The sequence below is a fragment of the Miniopterus schreibersii genome, assembly GCF_964146895.1.
Source record: "Miniopterus schreibersii genome assembly, chromosome: 1".
NCBI classification, from domain to species: domain Eukaryota; kingdom Metazoa; phylum Chordata; class Mammalia; order Chiroptera; family Miniopteridae; genus Miniopterus; species Miniopterus schreibersii.
In genome coordinates, this window is record NC_138101.1 from 174,669,594 (window position 1) to 174,689,320 (window position 19,727).

At 38.1% G+C, this 19,727-nt stretch overlaps 1 protein-coding gene across 1 annotated transcript in view; it reads right to left on the reverse strand.

Annotated features, from left to right (window-relative positions):
• Positions 1-4,442: 4,442 nt before the first annotated feature.
• Positions 4,443-19,727, reverse strand: part of LOC308565354 (uncharacterized protein) — a 28,256-nt gene continuing 12,971 nt past the window's right edge. Inside the window, exons 3-8 of the mRNA XM_081154400.1 lie at positions 19,341-19,597; positions 16,038-16,173; positions 13,016-13,204; positions 7,922-8,149; positions 6,615-6,830; positions 4,443-4,714 (exon numbers count right to left, since the gene is read on the reverse strand). Coding sequence (XP_081010526.1) covers positions 4,553-4,714; positions 6,615-6,830; positions 7,922-8,149; positions 13,016-13,204; positions 16,038-16,173; positions 19,341-19,597 — 1,188 coding nt within the window. The 3' untranslated portion in view covers positions 4,443-4,552. The remainder of the gene's footprint in view (positions 4,715-6,614; positions 6,831-7,921; positions 8,150-13,015; positions 13,205-16,037; positions 16,174-19,340; positions 19,598-19,727) is intronic.

The window sequence follows — 19,727 nt, forward strand, 5'->3', positions numbered from 1 at the left end:
AAATTATCAAGGAGAAAGTAAAATCCACAAGTTTTTACCATATTGGGTACAAGAGAAGATCCAAATTCAAAGTAAATCCCAGAAGAGTCTTGTCTTTTTCTCTCACACCCCACCATCCTCTAAGATATTTATGTTTAAGTCATATTCTGACTCCTACCACCATTTCCTATCCTGTTACTTTGCCTATGTAAAAAACAGCATGTCTTACTCAATATCTAAAACTAAAGTATATATTTATTTATTGTCTCCCCACCAGAATATCAGATGTTGGAACTTTTCTGGTTCACTACAGTATCTCTAGTATGGAGGCTAGTGTTTTGTTGTTGTTGTTGGCATAGTGGCCACCCAATAATTACTAGTTCAATAAATAAATTGTACAGGTGATGCATAGGTATTATAGTAAAAGACCAAGCTGTTGAGGTAGCTAAGGCAATAAATTTGGAGATAAAGCATCCAGGGTTGGGTCATAGACCAGACACAGCTATGCAGCTTTAGGTAATTTTATCTTTCAAAGTCATTTACCTCATCTATAAAAGGAAGCTTATGTCATATTCCTCAACAAACCAGACAGCTGAAATGGTCAATAACTATTTGGTATTACAAGATACAAGTTTCACTGCCTGCAACTTCTAAGGAAAATTTGCTTCAATTTTTTTTTTTTTTTAAGAGAAGGAGGAAGGGAGGGAGAGCTGGAGAAACATCGATGTATGGAGACGCATGGATTGGTTGCCTCCAGCAGGTGTCGCTACGGGCCTCGAACCGAAGCCTAGGTATGTGCCCCGGCGGGGGAATGGAGCAGCCCACGACCTTCGGTGCCCGCGAGGAGCTCCAACCAACCCAGCCACACTGGTCAGGGTTCTTCACTTCTTCACTTCTTTCAATTTCACCATCTCGGGTATACATTTTGAATGGACATTTTCAAAGGCTTTTGTTGTTATGTCTCGAAAATGTTCACTTTGAGAATGGTAAAGGCAATTACTAGAAAAAGGTTTCCCCAAAGACTCTCCAATTCCTGTAAATATGCTAAATGCCATGAATTGAACATCTAAAGCAGGTGACTTTATGGTATGTAAATTACGTCTCAACAGTATTGTTAATGAATCAAGTTCAATAGATACCTCTGCTATCAGACCCCCTAAGAAAGCTTATAAAAGAAACTTAGATATTTGGTCAAGTTCAAATGATCCCGAATATTTTAAGAACTACAGTGGGATGGCCGCTTGTATTCTGAGCGCAGTAAGAAACCAGTCAGGTTTCTCCAACCGAGAAAGCAAATTCATCCGCTAGGACACTTGCAGAGCAAGTCCCCGCGACCAGCCCGGCTGCCCGGGGCCTGCAGCCCTGCTCCCCAGGCTCCCGCGTCCTCGGGAGTGACGCCTACGGTGGGCCGGGTCCGCCCTGCGGGTCACTGGGCATCTGGTTTACCTCGGCCCCGTCGGTTCTCCAGCCCAGAGCTGCGCGGGGACCTGACAAAACAGTCCTGCAAGGCTGCCGGGCCTCCCCGCGCTGCCGTCCCCGGGTTACCCGGTCACTGAGGCGCTGCAGCCCCGCCGGGCCTAACTGCGGGCTGGGCTTCAACCGAGGCCGCGGGTCAGTCACCTGAGGAGATTTTAAGTGTTACCGGCAACACGCAGACCCTCAGACTTAGAATTGGGGTGGGGGCACCACCGCCAGTCTGACTGGCCGGTGGTCGAGAGCGCCGGAAGCCGACCCCACTCCACAGGCTTAACTTCTGCGGACAAGCCCGGCGCCGCCTGAGGTGTCCCGCAAGGGCGCGCGACCCGCACTCTCCTGAGGAAGCCCCGCGCCCTCGGCCCTCGGCGAGTGCCACCCGCGCAGCGCTGGGAGACCGCCGCCCTTCAAGAAAGTGTTTCCGCCGGTGGCGTGGCTCAGCGGTTGAGCATCACCTATGTTTATGATCCAGGGGACGCAGTTCCATTCCCGGTCAGGGCACATGCCCGGTCTGGGGTTGGATGCCCAATGGGGGGCGTGCAGGAGGCAGCCCATCAAGGACTCTCACTGATGTTTCTGTCTCTCTCCCTCTCCCCTTCCTCTCTCTGAAATCAATAAAGATATATACATATATATATACATATATATATATATGTATATATATATATTTTTTTTTTTTTTTTAAGTGTTTTCCAAGGAGACCGCCTCTCGGGCTTCGCCCCGGATAGGCTGGAATCTAGGCCCGCTCCCCTTCAGCGGGTTCCCCGCCCCACACGAAGGCGTGACCCCAAGCGACGCCCGCCACTTCCACCAGCCAATCGTTACCACCGACCAGTCACTCTGCGTCATCTTCGCCCTCTTCCGCCAGCAACGCCGCACAGCGACGCCGCACAGCAGCGCCGGCAGTTCAGAGCCTCCCCTGTCCCCTACTGCGCAGGGCGGCGCCGACGCAGCGACGTGAGGAGCGCGCAGGCGCAGTAGCGCGGACTCCCAAGCGGCCCTTAGCGCGCCGCGGGCGGGGCTGCCTCTGGCCGCGGCTGGAGCCGTGCCCGCAGGGGGTTGGCTGGTCTGTGAAATCCAGAGCGGGAGTGGGACGCGGGAAGGAGGTCTCCATGCAAGCAGCTGCACTTGTCGTGCTCTAATGGTTCCTCACTTGCTGAAGTGGACACCTCCAGAAGTGTAGGAATATTTTTTTCAGCAACAAAGTTTGTGATACTTTGTTGCAGAAGGATCAGGAAACTGCACTGCCCAACTGTTTTCCCAAGTAATTTTATCAATTTACACACAATGTGGAGCTTTGAAAAAATATCCATACTTCAGCCTCATAGTACACTAACTGAACTATAATCTCTGGATAGGTGCAGGAAAAAAAATTAAGTTCATTAGGTGATTCCGACTCATCTTGAAGGTTGAGAACAGCTTATCTAAATCCAATTCTCATCATAGAAGAACAGTGTGGCCACAGGACCGACAGCAGTTCTAGTAGATTGTTCCAGATACTGGAAGGGTCCCTCTCCCTTCTCTGCTCAGTCATCAGCTAACGTTTTATACTGCCCTGTGGTGGAACCATCAGTTCCTTCTAACACAGTTGATAAAGGAGCATTGAGACTAAGGCCTCTTTTTACTTACAGAATATTTTTAAGATGCTAATAAAACGGCTCTTTCAGAAACTGCCACGCGTTGGTACCGACCTTCCTGGAGAGCCTGCTTCCAGGAGCTGGTAGTGCTGCAGCTCCTCAGAGAAGGGGAGCTCTGGAAAAAGGGTGAAGCTGCTGGCCCCTGAGATCGTGCAGTCCTTGCAGCTCCTTGTGCGGAGGCTGCAACAGGCAGCTGGCCCTTGGGGAATCAGGTTGGGCTACAGGTGGAGGCTCTCGGCAGCGTCTCCTCTTATATTCGTCCAAGGGTGTTCTTGAAGGGTAAGTGAGCTTCTTACATTGCAGCCACGAATCCTGGGATTCCGTAGTAGTGATACCACCAACAGCTGGGCCTCCACCTGGTGACAAACTTACAAGTCCTGAGAAGCCCCGGGCAGTTTGCATCACAAAATATATCAGAGTGAATGAAGAGCAATACAATGTTGAAACTATAAACTACTTGGAGCTAATAGTTGGTGTATTTTCCTGACAAATATCAGGTATCACTGTTTACCTTTAAAATTTTAAATACTCCATGGCATGCTGAGTTCCCTGTAGTGCACCAGTCTACCTTGGCACTCAGTTTGAGAACCATGGCTACGACGATTTTAAAATGAGTCATTTTCATTTTTTCCTTGAATGAGTATTCAAGATAATTTTCTTCCAAAGTGCTACTAGTCCAATGTAAACTGACTTCTTCCACCCTGAAGATTCCCCCTAAAACTAAGGCCCACAGGATATTCTTTTAAATGACCACAGCAGGCATTGAGTCTTCACAGGCCTGTCCAGATTCTGACCTATTCCTGTAGACGACATCTTGGATAAATCTAAAACTCCCTTGGAAGAAGAGCAGTTAACTATTTTAAATAAAATAAATTAGAAATTATACTATTTTAAAAGTAGCCCATTAACTTAGAAATTGACCTACTATTAGGCAAACACTAGCAGACACTATTAAATACTAAGAAAATAAAACACACAATACAGCCTATTGCACATTTATAAGAATTCTTGATGACTTTCCTACTCTTCAATATTTCATATCTGATTTTCACAGTTATCAAAGAGATAAGATAGTTTCAAATTATAGAATACAACTTTACCTGGATTCCTAAGTGGGTATACCTAATAAATTGTTCATTCTAGAAACAGGCTGTTAACTATAGATATAAATATTCCAACTAAATACAAGTTCTGATTAATATCCTGTTTAAAATAGAGTTAATAATAAATGTAATTGGATATTATATAGTACAAGTCATCTAGATTAGACCATAAGTAAATATATAGAACATTTATGATTATGACAAAGAAAAGTTGAATGCCAAACATCAAAGGAGAGAACAGATTCAAGAAAAATTTTCCAAAGCATTTTATTTATCTTGTAGCTATATTCAAGATGCTGGAGGAAATGTCCATATCTGCTGAGTTCTTGTTGGCAGCAATGAGAAGGTAAAACTTTTTTTTTATGCATTATTCTGTCCAGGCTCACAATCAGAAGCAATCTTCGATTTGTTAGATGTTTCATAAGCTTGGATAACAAGCCTTAGGTGAGTGATAATTTCCTTGTCTGCTGTTTTCATGTTAAATCCCAACATCTTCATTATAGTTTCTCTAAAGCTGACACGCTGCAAAGAGCCACCATAAAAATAAAGACGTCATTAGTTTTGGTCACCTATTTATTGTGTACAGTGAAACTGGTATGAGAAATTTAATTTCATTAAACATTTCTTTGTGAAATATAACATTCTATATTCAAATATTTTTAAGCTAGAAAAATAGTCCCTTCTATAACAAGCAGTCTTTATTTTAAATTTTCTTTTAAGATTTTTTTCTTATTTTTTCACTTTTATAGACTAAATCTAATTTTACTGCTGCTTATTTTTCATCTGGAAGGTAATTTCTTTTTGAACTTCCGATTTCCTGTATGGTAATAGTAGTAGTCCCCTAAATACATCTCTCTCCACCCATCCTCCTAAAACCATAGTGATCAACAAGGAAAGCAGATAAAAGCATCCATAAATCATGCATAAAGCATAACTAGATAATACCACAGACTTCAGTTTGCATTAAGTGGGGAAATATCATAAACCAGCAAAGGCAGCTCCAGTATCCACGCTGGAGAATGCAGCTGGTTTCCATTGGTGTTGCAGAAACAGGAGGATACATAAGTGGGGAAATTTATGCAGAACAAGTCTGAAACCTGGTGGATCAGAACACTGACAAGTGGAGAAGGAAAAGACAGCGGCCTGGAAGAAAGGCACTATCACCCAAACAGCCATGAAGCAGGTGAAACATGTTTGACACGGTACCAGATATGAATTAAATATTAAGTAGACAATGATTTGCAGACATGGGGTGAAAAACACCTTTCTAAATGTGGTATTTCAGAATAGAAATGGACCAAAAAAAAGATGCCTAAGATGCTTCATGGTTAAGGAAATGTGATGATGGAACGCAGACAAAACCTTCTGAGAAATGAAGAGTAAACTACAGAGTGCCTGAAGGAGAAGAGATCTGACTGAAAATATAATCAGGAACACTGAGAAGAATTAAAACGATCAAGAGCCTGGCAGGGCCTGTTGAGCATTGATCCAGGAGACCTCAGTTTGATTCCCAGTCAGGGCACATGCCCGGGTTGCAGACTCGATCCCCAGTAGGGGGCGTGCAAGAGGCAGCCGATCAATGACTCTCTCATCATTGATGTTTCTATCTTTCTCTCCCTTTCCCTTCCTCTCTCTGAAATCAATAAAGATTTTTTTTTTTTTAAATCAAGAACGTGAATATGCAGAAGCTAAAAAAGAGAAAAAGAAAATGATAGTCTCATGATGTGATTTTTTTAGGATTCTCAAGAGAATTGGTTAAAGTTACATATTTCTTAAGAAAGTAATATATGGATGTACGGCATACATAATCCCACAACAGCCCAAAATTATCAGGCTTTTAAGAATTCTTAAAATACCTGCTTTATAATATAGTGAAAATCTAGGCAAGTTTAGAAGCACTACCCTCTTGTCCTAGAAAGTGACCCAACCCCAAACACATGGTTTCCCTTGAACTTCCATTATTTCACATCCCTGCTCCCCCTGTCTTTGGTTAGTCAGAGGATGGGTACAAAAACCTAAGATAAGATAATCATATATCCCATCCTTCGCCAGTGTGAATTCACCAAGGATAAGCATTTGATCTAAGCTGGGCTTATAAAGACTCTTTCTAGGGACCCTCTCTCTTGTCCCAAAAGCTCTTAACTATAAAACTCTGTGGTTTTCAGTCAGACAGACAAGCTGACACACAGAAAGATGCCAAGAAGAAATGGTGAAAAAGGCCTTATAAGTTTCCAGGTGCTCATCCTAGGGTCCAGGTGCATCTCTGCCCTCCAAGAGCTCTGGTTGTTTAACTTCCTTTGATTCCATAAGCCAATAAATTCCCTTTTGTCTAAGTTAGATAGAGTTTAAGTTGAGGTGGGTGTTATTACTTCAATTTAAAGAATCTTAATAGAGTAATGAGAATAATAATATTTTTAAAAACCTCTTGTGGTGGTCCTGATACTTCTTCAAGTGTATCTGCTGTGCAGAACTCGGGAGTGGCAGCATCTAACATCTGATGGGCCTTGTCTTTGTCCCATCTTGCCTCCTCCTTGGCCAACTCTAATGTAGTTTTCAAGTTATCTGTTTTCATAACTGCCTTCCCTTTCATTGCTTCAACTTTTATTAAAGATTGCCTGAACTTCTGAATGGTTTTGTCCTGTGAGGGTATAAGGTTAAGGTTGAGGGAAAGGGAGATGACTGTGATTAGATCTCTTTTAAATAACAGGCAGAGATCTAATAATTAGATCTCTTTTAAATAATAAGCATGAATTATCATTCATGATGAATGACAATTCATGCTTCTATCCTTTCTTCTTTTTTTATTTTTAAGAGGTAATAGATACATGGAAAGGAAGGAAAATCCCACAATTTATGAATTAAGAGGACATTTTGCCACCACCGTACTCATCAATAACCAACAGTCACTGAACACTTTTATAAACTAGGCACTTGGAGGTTTAAAGAGGTTTAACAAGTGTTCCATGTCCTTAAAAGTCTTACAGTACAGCCTGTGCTAATTATATACAGAAATAGAGAAAATAAGTGGTTCTGCAGTGAGGGAAATATTGCTGATAAAAAAGTTGATCAATAAGTATTTAGTGTACCTGTGGTTTAAGATAAAAAGTATACATTTGAAATACTACAACTGGCCCAGCCGGGCATGGCTCAGCAGTTGAGCATCGACCTAGGATCCAGGAGATCGAGGTTCAGTTCCCGGTCAGGGCACATGCCCGGGTTGTGGGCTCCATCCCTGGTCAGGGGCGTGCGAGAGGCAGATTGATGATGACTCTCTCTCATTGATGTTGCTATCTCTCTCTCTCCCTCTCCCTTCCTCTCTCTGAAATCAATAAAGATATATTAAAAAGAAAAAGAAAAAAAAAATACTACAACTGAAGCTTGAAATAGAGAAGGCCCAAAGAAGAGCCCCCAAAATGACTAAAACATTTAACTACTACCCCAATAAAGTAAGAGTAAAACAAAAAGCAAGGGATCTAGAAGTTACCTTTGAGGAGTATGGAGAGGAATACCTGGGGGCTTCCACGGGATTGATAATAGTTTGTTTTCTTAAAGATTAGTAGTAGATTTGCAGGCATCAAATTTTATTATCATATATGCTTTAATATATATATTTTTGTATGTGTGTAATTTTAATGTTAATATTTTTAAGTTTAATGAGAAACATGCAGCTAGAATAGTAACAAACCAAAGCTTAAATAAATATTTGAAAGCCTCACTGCCTTTACTTACTTTAAGGACATTTACTCTTTTCAGTTGAGTTTTCATATTTTTATTTGACAATTTCAAGTCACTGAGCTGTTTCTGAAGTTGCTGAATTTCTTCCTCTAATCTTTGAGTTGTCGCAATCTGCAAATTCTGCTTAATATTCAATAATGTTTGTTGCTTGTTGTCTTTCTCTAGCTGTTTAAACATTTTGCTGTTCTCGCCTATCTGGGAATTCTTAGTCCTGGAGTTTTCCTTTGAAGAAATCAACAGTATTGAAATAAAGTTCTGTTTTATGGTGGTTGTCTACACTAGCATACCAGATCTACTCTAGACTCATAAATTGCAGACTTAACAATACTTACATAAGTAAAATATTTTTTCACAATAAATATGCATAATTAAAATAATCCAGAAAGTAAAATATGGCAATAAAAGTGATGGCTCCATCCTAACAAGGGTACAGTTAAGCAGACAATTTTACTAACACCAGGTGGTAGCATAGATTAACTCAACTTTTCTAGGAATGTATTATGAGGAAATAACCCAATATTTAAATAACAATTCATGCACCAAGATATCATTTACAACATTATTCACAACATGAAAAAATAAAACTGATGCAAACATCAAAAAGAACAATTAAATAAGTGACATACGATTGATTATAGATTTCCTAGAAATCAAGTTTTCAAAAATTTCTGCTAAAATACTAATGATATAGTTAAATGAAAGAAGCAGGATAAAAATATACTGTGCCTATCTCAATTATGTCAAAATATGCATGGAAAATAGTCAGAAGGAAATATACCTATGTATTAACACTAGTTATCTCAAAGTGGTAGAATTCTGGATGATTTTAATTTTATTCTTTCTAACCTTCTGTAATTTATAAAATTACTACCAGAAAAAAATAGAAAAAGAAAGGATGTGGATTTTTAAAAGATAACATATTTTCATTATATATAAATAAAAAACTAGTAAAATGTATATAAAAAAGAACGACTGGTTCTTTGGAAAGATAAAATAAGTGTCCCAAGCAAGCCTGGTTAAAGAGGAAAGGAATTGAAAACACACTATATTAGGAAGGAGAAACATACAGAATGCATAGATATTGAAAATATAAAAATCTAAAAGAATATTTTGTAACTCAGAACAGTAAGTTGAGAATCTAAAAGAAATACTTTATTTCCTAAAAAATAATATAATAATATACAATCATGTCCAGAACACATAAGAACTCTAGTAAAGAAAACTATTTGACATAAGTGAATTCAATAAGGTGGTAGATATTTAATAAAAATATAAACATATCAAAGACTTTTATCTATATTAGTAATAAGTATTTCAAATAGAAATGGTATAATAAGCTGTTTACAGTGAGCAGAAAACCTATAAAAGAACAAAGAACAAATTTTACAAGAAAGACTTCATTATAAAATCCTATTGGAATACATAAAATAAAGATCTTCTAAAGGGAAAGAGCTTATGTACCAAATTATCAAAAATGATCAGACTAAAATTATAAGTATTTAAATTATGGGTATCTGAAAAAGTAGATTATTAATATAAGTATCTTAATCTCATTTAAGCATTTTTAAATATTGAGAATCAAAAATATATTTTTAATTTGTCCAAAATTATATCATTACAAAGCTGAGTAAAATGTAAATAGTACTTACAAGTTGCCACTTTGACAAGTATAAAATTTATATTGAATAGTTCAACTCATACAGTGTAATCATTAACCTACTTAATTTTTGTCCTCTGTTAAATGTATTCTGTGGGACTAATTCTTCATTTGCCACTAAATGAAATTTAGGATAAGGCCATGTTTTCCCTGATCACTTTCAGTTTAATGCAAAAATTATTACCTTAATTTTACTCAAAGTTAAAGGAGTTCCTCAGGAGATAAGGAATGACATTAACAGGTTAAGAAATTATAAAGACAACCAAGTAGAAATATTGGATATGACAAAAATAATAGTTTAAATGAACAACACAGATGAGCTAAGTAGGATGGATAAAGCTAAGAAACTTTGATAGAAGGCAACAGGAAAAGATAAAAATATATAAACTATTTTTTTAAGCAAAGTATATTAGGGTTCTCTGGAGAGGCGGTACCAATAGGGTGGTGTGCATGTGCAGGTGCCTGTGTGTGTATATGTGTACATGTGAGAGGCAGAGAGAGACAGAGATTTGGCCAATCACAATTGTGAGACCTGGCAAGTCCAAATTCTGCAGGGCAGGCCAGCAGGCTGGAGACCCAGGGAAGAGTTGACCTTGTGGCTTAAATCCAAAGGCAGTTTGTAAGTAGAATCTCTCTTCTTAAGGGTGTCCCAGTCTTTTTCTCTTAAAGCCTTCAACTGATTGGATGAAGCCCATCCACATTATATGAGATTACCTGCTTTACTCAAAGTCTCCTGATTTAAATGTTAGACCTAAAATGCAACATCTAGACTGCTTTTTGAACAAACATCTGGGCACCAAAGCCTACCCAGGTTAACACATAAAATTAATCATTACACAAAGAAATGAAGGATAGACTTAGAATCCAACCTTCAGATACTAATCACAGCAGGAGAGTATATAAAACAGAAGAGTGAAAAATGAAATCAAAAGAAAATAAATGGAGGGGATAAAATGTTGAAATAAGTGATGAAATTGACAGATGAAAGACATATTAAAAAGTTCATAAAGTGCCAAACAAGAGAGAGAAGGAAAAACCATACATCTAAGCATATTATAACAAAATTTAAGAACATCAAAGCAAAAGAGAGAACTCTAAAAGCTTCCTGAGAGAAAGAGTAAATCATCTACAAAAGAATGGGACTCACTTTGCTATCAGACATCTCAACAGTAAGGGGGGATGCAAGGAGGAAGTTTTAAGGAATTTAATGAAGAAAGAACTTAGAAGTTTATGTCCAGCCAAACTGTCATTAAAATATGAGGGTATAATAAAAATGCTATGAGGCACATGTGGTATCAGTAAGTTTGCCAGACAGATCCAATTGTTAAAAACTCTTGTAGGAAAGGATGTTGCTTCAAGGGATATGCAACTGAGGTGATCAAATAAATACCTTGTTCAAGTTTAGTGGTTATCTAAAAATAATTAGGACCAAATTAAAGAAAACAGAAAAAGTATATTCAACAGCCCAGAAATTAAGAATTTAGAGAATAGCCTGGCTGGTGTGGTTCAGCAGTTGAGTGTTGACTCATGCACCTCCCGGTCAGGGCACTACCCAGGTTTCAGGCTCAGTCCCCAGTGGGGGGGCATGAAGGAGACAGCCAACTGATGTTTTTATCTCCCTCTCTCTAAAAATCAATAAAAACATATATTTTTTAAAAGAATTTAGAAAATAACATAATTGGGGACTGAGGTCAGAGACTAAACAGGCATGACATTCTTGTAAATATTAAGTAAATAAGAGTGTTGTTTGTAATTAGATAACACCAGCATCAGAATAAAAGTGGAATATATAAATTTAAAACAAGCAGGGGGGAAAAAATTGATCTATCTAAAAGAAACCTGGAAAATAGAGCCCCTCTGGGGGGAGGGGAATAAAATATATGGAAATTATTAAATAAGTTAACAAAAATATGTCCTAATATAATAATAATTGCAATAAATGTAAATGTGTTAAATTCACCAATTGGCTGGATGTCCTCCAATTTTTAACAATACAACCATATATTGTCTTTTACCACAGAGAAAAACAGAAAGATAAAAAGATATATCACATTCAAGCAAGCATGAACCAAAAGGAAATTGCATTAGTAACCATAACTTCTGAAAATGGAGAATTTAAAGCAATATTTTATAAAGGACAAAAAAAGAAAATGTTTTCTAGTGCTCAAAAGAACAAGACAGCAAAGTTCATCATAAGACCATATGATCCAATAGGCTATAAAGCAAAATCTGACAGAACTGTAGGGACAAATGGATGAATCAAAAATTGTACTTGGAGAATTAGCATATCTTTTCCAGAATCAAAGAAACAAAAATAATCAGAGATACTGACAATCTAAGCCATATGAATAATATGCTTGATCATTAGCTACCTATGGAAACTTATATCCAACAAACAGAGAACACATTCTTTATAAGCACACATGGAACAGTTACAGTATACAGATATTGAATTACAATGTTGTATACCAGAAAATTATATAATGTTATTAATCAATGTTATCCCCAATTAATTTAAATATATGAAATGCTGAGTAGAATGATATTTTAAATGCAATATCATTTACACAGATTTAAAATATATGCACAAAAATCACATTTAAAGAAAATACATAAACAAAAAGATACACATTAAATACATTAGACTGATTTTCTTTGGGGAGGAGATGGGAAAGGAACTAGCAGTAGGAGATGGATTCATCTTTGGACTCTATGGAGGACATTGTTGGTACACTTCATTCAGTGCTGGAAGTTTTTTAAACTGAGTGTTCAATACGTATTAGATGAATGAATGGAAAGAGTGACTAAATGAGTAAATGGTGAGTGAGTGAGTGAGTGAGTGAGTGAGTGAGTGAGTGAGATTACACTTTGGGCCATAGCAATTATAGAAATAATATAAGATAGGCATGAGTACGACAAGCAATTCTATGGAGAGGTAGTGAAATAGAATAAAAATCTCCTGAAAATAAATTATACTGCACCCTGCCTATGTCCATCCCACTTTTAGGACTGAGTTTTCCTTACAGATTTAGAGAAGCAGAAGGTAATGGTCTACACATTAATCACTGAGGAATATCACCAAGGGCCCCTCCCAGTACGCACCATATCTAGCTGACACGGTGCCTGAACTTCCACCTTCAGAGCCATTCCTTTGAGCCCCCATCCTCTGACCCTCTTTTTAAAGTACATTAAGAAACACATTAATAAAATGCTCTCACAATACACACCAAATATGTGTAAAATGAGAAACGGAAGATACGAAGTGAGGAGAGGCTTTCTGAAAAATCTGAATGCTTTGTAACAAATGTTTCTCCCTTTTCCAATATTAAAAAAGTGTAAGTAGTAGTGACAGCTTTAAACATCAGATAACATAACAAAATATGATCATTTTCACTGTCAAAGAAATGCCTTATACTTCACGTAATTCTTACTTTATTCCTGCCCAAGCCTAATCTCCCTTGAAAAAAGTCATTAACAGCCACTTTTCCCTCCAGATGTTTCAAGGGTTTATTTTGATCCCTACACTTCTCTTCAGTTTGGGCTGATTCTTCACGGCGATGATGCAGCTGCTCCAGTTGCTTAGTGAGCATCTGAATTTCCTGCCGAGGGCCTTTGGTTCTCTGTAAAGAAAAAATATAGATATAACTTCCTGATAGTCCATGATTTCTATTTCATTTCAATACTGTGCAAGTTCTACTATACTGATTTTGTAGCAACATTAAGTTACTAAATAGATGCTGGTTTCAAAAAAATAGAAAGGTTTGATATAGAAATATAAGACATTTTAGTTAGTACTGAGTAATAAATTGTGTGATAAATTTGAGAAGAGGGTGTGAAAAAATTGGAACTCTACAATAAACAGACTACTGTGTAGAAGATTTTACTGACACATTGAATTTAAGCAATACTCATCTGCCTTTGAATTGCAGTGGTAAAGAGTCATGAAATGTTTCTAAAGTGATTTGAACACAACAGGGAGATCTCACTTAAACCTGCTGGTTCAATCTTGACCAATGAATTCAGATAAATAACTTATTTGACAGTTTATTACACTGCACTGACCGACCTGTTTGCTCATGATGGAAACATTATGTTCACCATACCACTATTTTTAAGCTAGCATTCATTGAGCTTAATTGTACTAAGCATTCATCACGTATTAACCCATTTAAGCCTATAACCACCCTGAGATTGGAATTATTCCACCACCACCACCAAATCCCCCTCACTCCCCTACTCCTGCCAAATTTTAGAAATGAAACAGGCAAAACCTGGATGATGGCAATGGCAGAGCTCAGTGCTCTTAACAAACACACTACACTACCTCTGCTGTAATAATGGACATACTCTTCTCTCTTATTACTCTAGTAATAAAATCAAAAGTAACATTTAGAGCCACAGAGTTTACTGAATTGGCTAATACCAAAATCCACATCTTAAAAGAAACAGCTCTGAAAGAATAACTTGTCCATCAGTACACTTACAGGCTCCCAAGATGGCTCATTTGCACCAATTTCCCGAATCCTCTCTTTCACAGCTTCCTCCGGGGCTGGGATGGGGACAACACTGCTGCTCAGAAGGGAAGCCAATTGACCGAGGAGTTTCTGATAGTGGGATTGTGCAGTTTTAGTTTCCCAGCCGAATGAATATGGAGGTCTGTCTAATTTACATTTTTGTTTTTCCTTATGGATCAAATCTTGATATTTATCCCAAATTTTCTGCCCCTGTTTTGGTCCTTCAGAGTGAAAAACATTCTCTCTCAGAGTTTTTGGCCAGGAGAGCTTTACCTTCATCCTAAACATGCCAACACGTGTTAAACTTCCCATTTGTACTTTAATCTGGAGGTACCTAATTCCCCTCTTTTGAAATATAAACCTAGTCATGAAACTTCAGGAGAAAGGCCCTCAAAAAAAATAAGTTATAGAATCATAAGAGAGACAAGGGTCATACTCCAAAGAGCAAACTAGAACATCAAGAGGTATTAAAACAAAGGTAAGTTTTGAGAACATAGAAAATTGAACTTAGAGAAGCAGCTAACCAAGTGACCCCAGTTTATGAAGGTAAACTCTTTACAGAGAATTTGAGCTAATAAATGTAGAAGGAAAGGTAGAAATTTTAAAATCAGCATTTTGAGTTTCCTAATAAAATAACTGATACAAGCCAGAATTATCAAGTGAAAAGTTGGCAGGGAAATGAAATTCTTCATGAAAACTTAATTATGGTTATAGAACATCACTTAATAACTTTGATCATGTAAAGGTATGAATGAAAGAAGTCACATACATCCCTAATCTTTCCCCTGTGCTCCTGTAATCATCCCTGCTTCCACTGTAAATAGGAAAAAAAGAAAAGATAATGCCATACTCCCCCTGGCCTCCCACCACCCTCCTGCAGGGGGAGTCTCCCTTCATAAGTTCTAGCCTTCTTCCCACCTTCAACTCTGGGAGCTGAGTAAACAAGTTCAGTTTCTGGGTTTTTTGTCATGTGAAACTGGGAAATAGAAGGAGAGCTAGAATTGTTGAAGTAATGATTGATTTTCCTCATTAAAAGCCTAGAAAAAAGAGGCAAAATTAAAAAGCAGTGGAAAAAAGGTCAGAGCTGCATGGACTCTGTTTTGGGAGAGTTTTCAGAGATGTGGCAGATTAGTGAGAGAAGTGAAAAAAAGAAAATTGTTACTTTGTTCAAGTAATTGTGAATTACTTGAGAGAGGCAATTAAAAATTAAAATTACTTTTAAATATTTTGAAAGTAGTTCTGAATTTTTTTCAGTGGAACCCCTCACATTAATTGGATTCCGATGGGCCTTGTTTTATACATTCATATTATATAATAAACTGTTATGGTCTAAGAATTTAAAAATAAATTTTCACCAGTTCTTTGATAATTGTCTGTCTCCCATTGTCCTCCAACATTCTTCTATCACATCGTCTACTAATCCTGTTGTCATCTAATAAGTGACCAGGCTCATCTCTTCCTTCTAAACCCAACTCATGCCATAATTCCGGATTTCAATGTCCAATGTAGATAATCCAACCAACTTAGCTTTAAAATTCCTTGCCCCTGTTTAAATAACTTTCACCTACACCCCTCTTCAACCCTTACACCCAGATCCAAAAACCCAGATTTTGTCAACAGCAGGAAATAACCCACACCAGAAATTTAGCACTTCAATATTTTACTCCCTAACCACCACTTTTTCTCCCAGCTCTCTCTCAGCTCTACTCCCTCTATCCTTTTCTTCCGAATCCCGAATCCCTAGACCTTCAGATCCTCCTTGCACTTTCTGTCCTTCCTCAGAAGGGCTTGCAGTCAGCCGTGTTGCACTGCTTCCTTCTATCCCCGACGAGAAGGGGACCAACAAAGCATTCAACTCGACATTGCCCATTCTCTCCCGGAGCAACACACAGTAATAAAAATCCTGTTTCTTCGAAAATCAATCAAAATTTATTCTCACCTTTATCGTAAAACTACCCAAGGTGTCTTCTTGTCCTGTCATATTCATATAAGGAGTGAATCCATTAGCACCTGCCAACTTTTTCTCCAAAAGGTCTGCTTTTTGCTCTGCCTTCTCTCTTTCAACCAGATGTACTCTGTAGGTAACAATATCATGAAACCAACTCAATATTCAAACTTCAATTAAAATAGTGAAAATAAATATTCCCCATTTAAAATATATTAAATATGTGTATCAAGTAAAAATGTAACTATTTCCAAGGAGAGACTAGAAATGGCGGAGAAATGGAGAGAAATACAATCCAGTGTTAAGTCGTGTAGCAGTTACACTGGGGGTGATGGTTGCACAACCTGTGAATAGGCTGAAAATTACTGAATTGTACACTTGAAAAAGGGTGAATTTCAATGGTATGTGAATATCTCAGTAAAAATGCTTTTAAAAATATAATAATTTTGAGTCAGGTTTTATGTGAAATTCTTCTATATTTAAAGTCTGTGACGTGGGCAGACATGGCTCAGTAGTTGAGCGTCGACCTAGGATCCAGGTGATCAGGGTTCGATTCCCAGTGAGGGCACATGCCTGGGTTGCAGGCTCGATCCCCAGTCGGGGGTGTGCAGGAGGCAGCCGATCAATGACTCTCTCATCACTGATGTTTCTATCTCTCTCTCTCCCTCCCTCCCTCCCTCTCCTTTCCTCTCTCTGAAATCAATAAAGATATATTTAAAATAATAAATAAACAAAAAATAAAGTCTGTGATCAATCAGGAATATGGACTTCATATACTACTTGCAAGCTTATGGCAAACAACATTTGAAAACAAACTAGAAAATTCCCGGCCCTCGGAGCCCAGCACCTATGCTCTGTCTTCTGAGGCTAACATAATACCCTGCAGTGGCTGATGGAGCAGCTCAGGCCAGAGGCCATCGTGCTGACAATCAACAGCACTGCATACAGAAATCCTGCAAGGATGCCCTGCTGTCAGTGGCCCAGTGGGAAGCAATAGCTCCCAGGAGCCCAGATCCTGTGCTTTACTCTCAAGATTGTAGCAAAGAAGTTTGGTGAGACGCCCAACAGGCACCAAGGAGGAATGATAGCCTCCAAGTTTCAAGAAAACATTTTTCTCTAACCAAATAACTTTTAGATATTTCAGACCTTTCCTGTGGCCTGTTCTTATATCCAAAATTCCATGGAAACTGAAGACTGTCTACTCAAATAAGGAAACTGGGGTAAAGGAGTAAACTTTTAAATAAAAATGACCTGGTTTGTTTGAAGAGCTTTATACTTAAGAGAAACAAAAACCTTACCACCAAATATATAAAAATGCACCTCCTCCATAAGTAAATTACTGTTTCTATACCTGGAATGTTATGTGTGTTTTAATTACTAGACATTTACATTTTGGAAAGGAAAACATTTTTATTTAAAAACTGATATATGTGGCCTGGAATTTTCACCGATACATCTCTAGGGCAAGAGAAACAAAGGAAAAAATTAACAAATGGGGCTACATCAAACTAAACAGCTTCTGCACAGCAAAGAAATCTTCCTCAAAATACAAAAGAACCCCATTGTACGGGAGAACATATTTGCCAAGGATGTATCTGGTAAGGGGCTAATTTCCAAAGTGTACAAAGAACTCATACAACTCAACAAGAGGAAGACAAACAACCCAATTAAAAAATGGGCAAAGGACCTGAATAGACACTTCTTCAAAGAGGACATAGAAATGGACAAGAGACACATGAGAAAACGACCAACATCGCTAATCATCAGAGAGATGCAAATTAAAACCACAATGAGGTATCACCTCACACCTGTCAGAATGGCTGCCATCAACAAATCAACAAATGAGACCTGCTGGCGAGGGTGTGGAGAAAGCGGAGCCCTAGTGCACTGCTGGTGGGAATGCAGACTGGTGCAACCACTATGGAAAACAGTATGGAGGTTCCTCAAAAAATTAAAAATTTTTTGACCCAGTGATCCCATTTCTAGGAATATATCCTAAGAAACCAGAAACACCAATCAGAAAGAATATATGCATCCCTGTGTTCATAGCAGCACAGTTTACAATAGCTAAGATCTGGAAACAGCCCAAGTGCCCATCAGTAGGTGAGTGGATGAAAAAGCTGTGGGACATTTACACCATGGAATACTATGCAGCTGTAAAGAAGAAGGATCTTGTACCCTTTTGGACAGTATGGAGGGACCTGGAGAATATTATGCTAAGCAAAATAAGCCAGGCACAGAAAGATAAACATCACATGATCTCACTTACATGTGGAATCTAAAGAACATAATAAACTGATGAAGACAATAGATTCAGTGACATAGAAGCATGGAACAGACCGATGAATCTCAGAAGGAAGGTGGGTGGGGAGAGATTAACCAAAGAATTTATATGCATATATGCATAACCCATGGACACAGACAATAGTGTGGTGAAAGCCTGGGGTAGGGAGTGGGTGTGGAGGGAGGGGTTAATGAGGAAAAAATGGGACATCTGTAATATTTTCAAAATTAAAGATAATTAAAAAAAGAAGAAGAAGAAAAAAAAAGATGTAAAACTATAAAAGTCTTAAAACAAAACAAAACAAAATTGATATATGTGCCCTGACTGGTGTTGCTCCGTGGTTAGAGCATGGGCCCATGAGCACGGGCCCATGAGCACCAAAGGGTCATGGGTTTGGTTCCCAGCCAAGGGCACTGCCGTACCTGGGTTGCAGGTTGATCCCCACAATGGTCAGGGAGTGTGTGGGAAGCAACCAATCGATGTGTCTCTCTCACATGTATGTTTCCCTCTCTCTCGCTGTGCTCCTCCCTCCCTCCCTTCCTTCCACTCTCTCTAAAAATTAATGGAAAAAATATCCTCAGGTGAGGGTTAACAAACAAACAAAAAAATTGATATTTGTAACTTGTTGTTCTTAAGATTTTTACACTATAATAAAACTTGTTCTTTTCTCATGAATTTACAGTTTCTAAGTAAAGATAAGCCAGTGTAAAATTAGAGGAAGAATTTACAAGTGAATTAATTAATTCAAATGATGTCTTGATTTTTCTAAATGAGAAGATTGTTTTATTTTTAATATTAAACATAGGAGCTGTTTCTCAGCAAACTTGTTTGGAAAGATTAATATTATATTATGAAGCAGATTTGATCATTGCCTTCTTAAGTTCCTCTACTTTATAGTTATTACACTTTTAAAAATACGTTATTTTATGTTTTTAAAAATATGTTTTAAATGACTTACAGACATTGCTAATGATTAAAAACAAAGTAATGGGTGGGGGAAGATAATTCCCTACCTTAGACGGTTTTCTAGTTCTATGATTCTTTCATTTAGATCCCAGTTGCCTCTGTCAAGGCTCTGAATATTGATGCTTTTCAAAGATTTAATTCTGGTTAGACAAGCAATAAGATCCTCTAGGTCCTTGATATCATTTTTCAGGGAGATTATCTGGAACGACTGTTTCGAGTTATCTTCTTTGTAACTTTCTAGCTCACTCTTCATCTCTTGCAATGAAGTTTCTTTGACGAAAAGTTTGTTTTGAAGATTTCTTAGCTAATGAGAAAGGGAAAGTATTACTTAAAATCATTTATAATTTTGGTTTTAGAAAATTTATGACTTTAAATCATTATGGGTATTTAAGTTACACATTATTATACAATAAAATGAAAGCTTTCAAATCTAA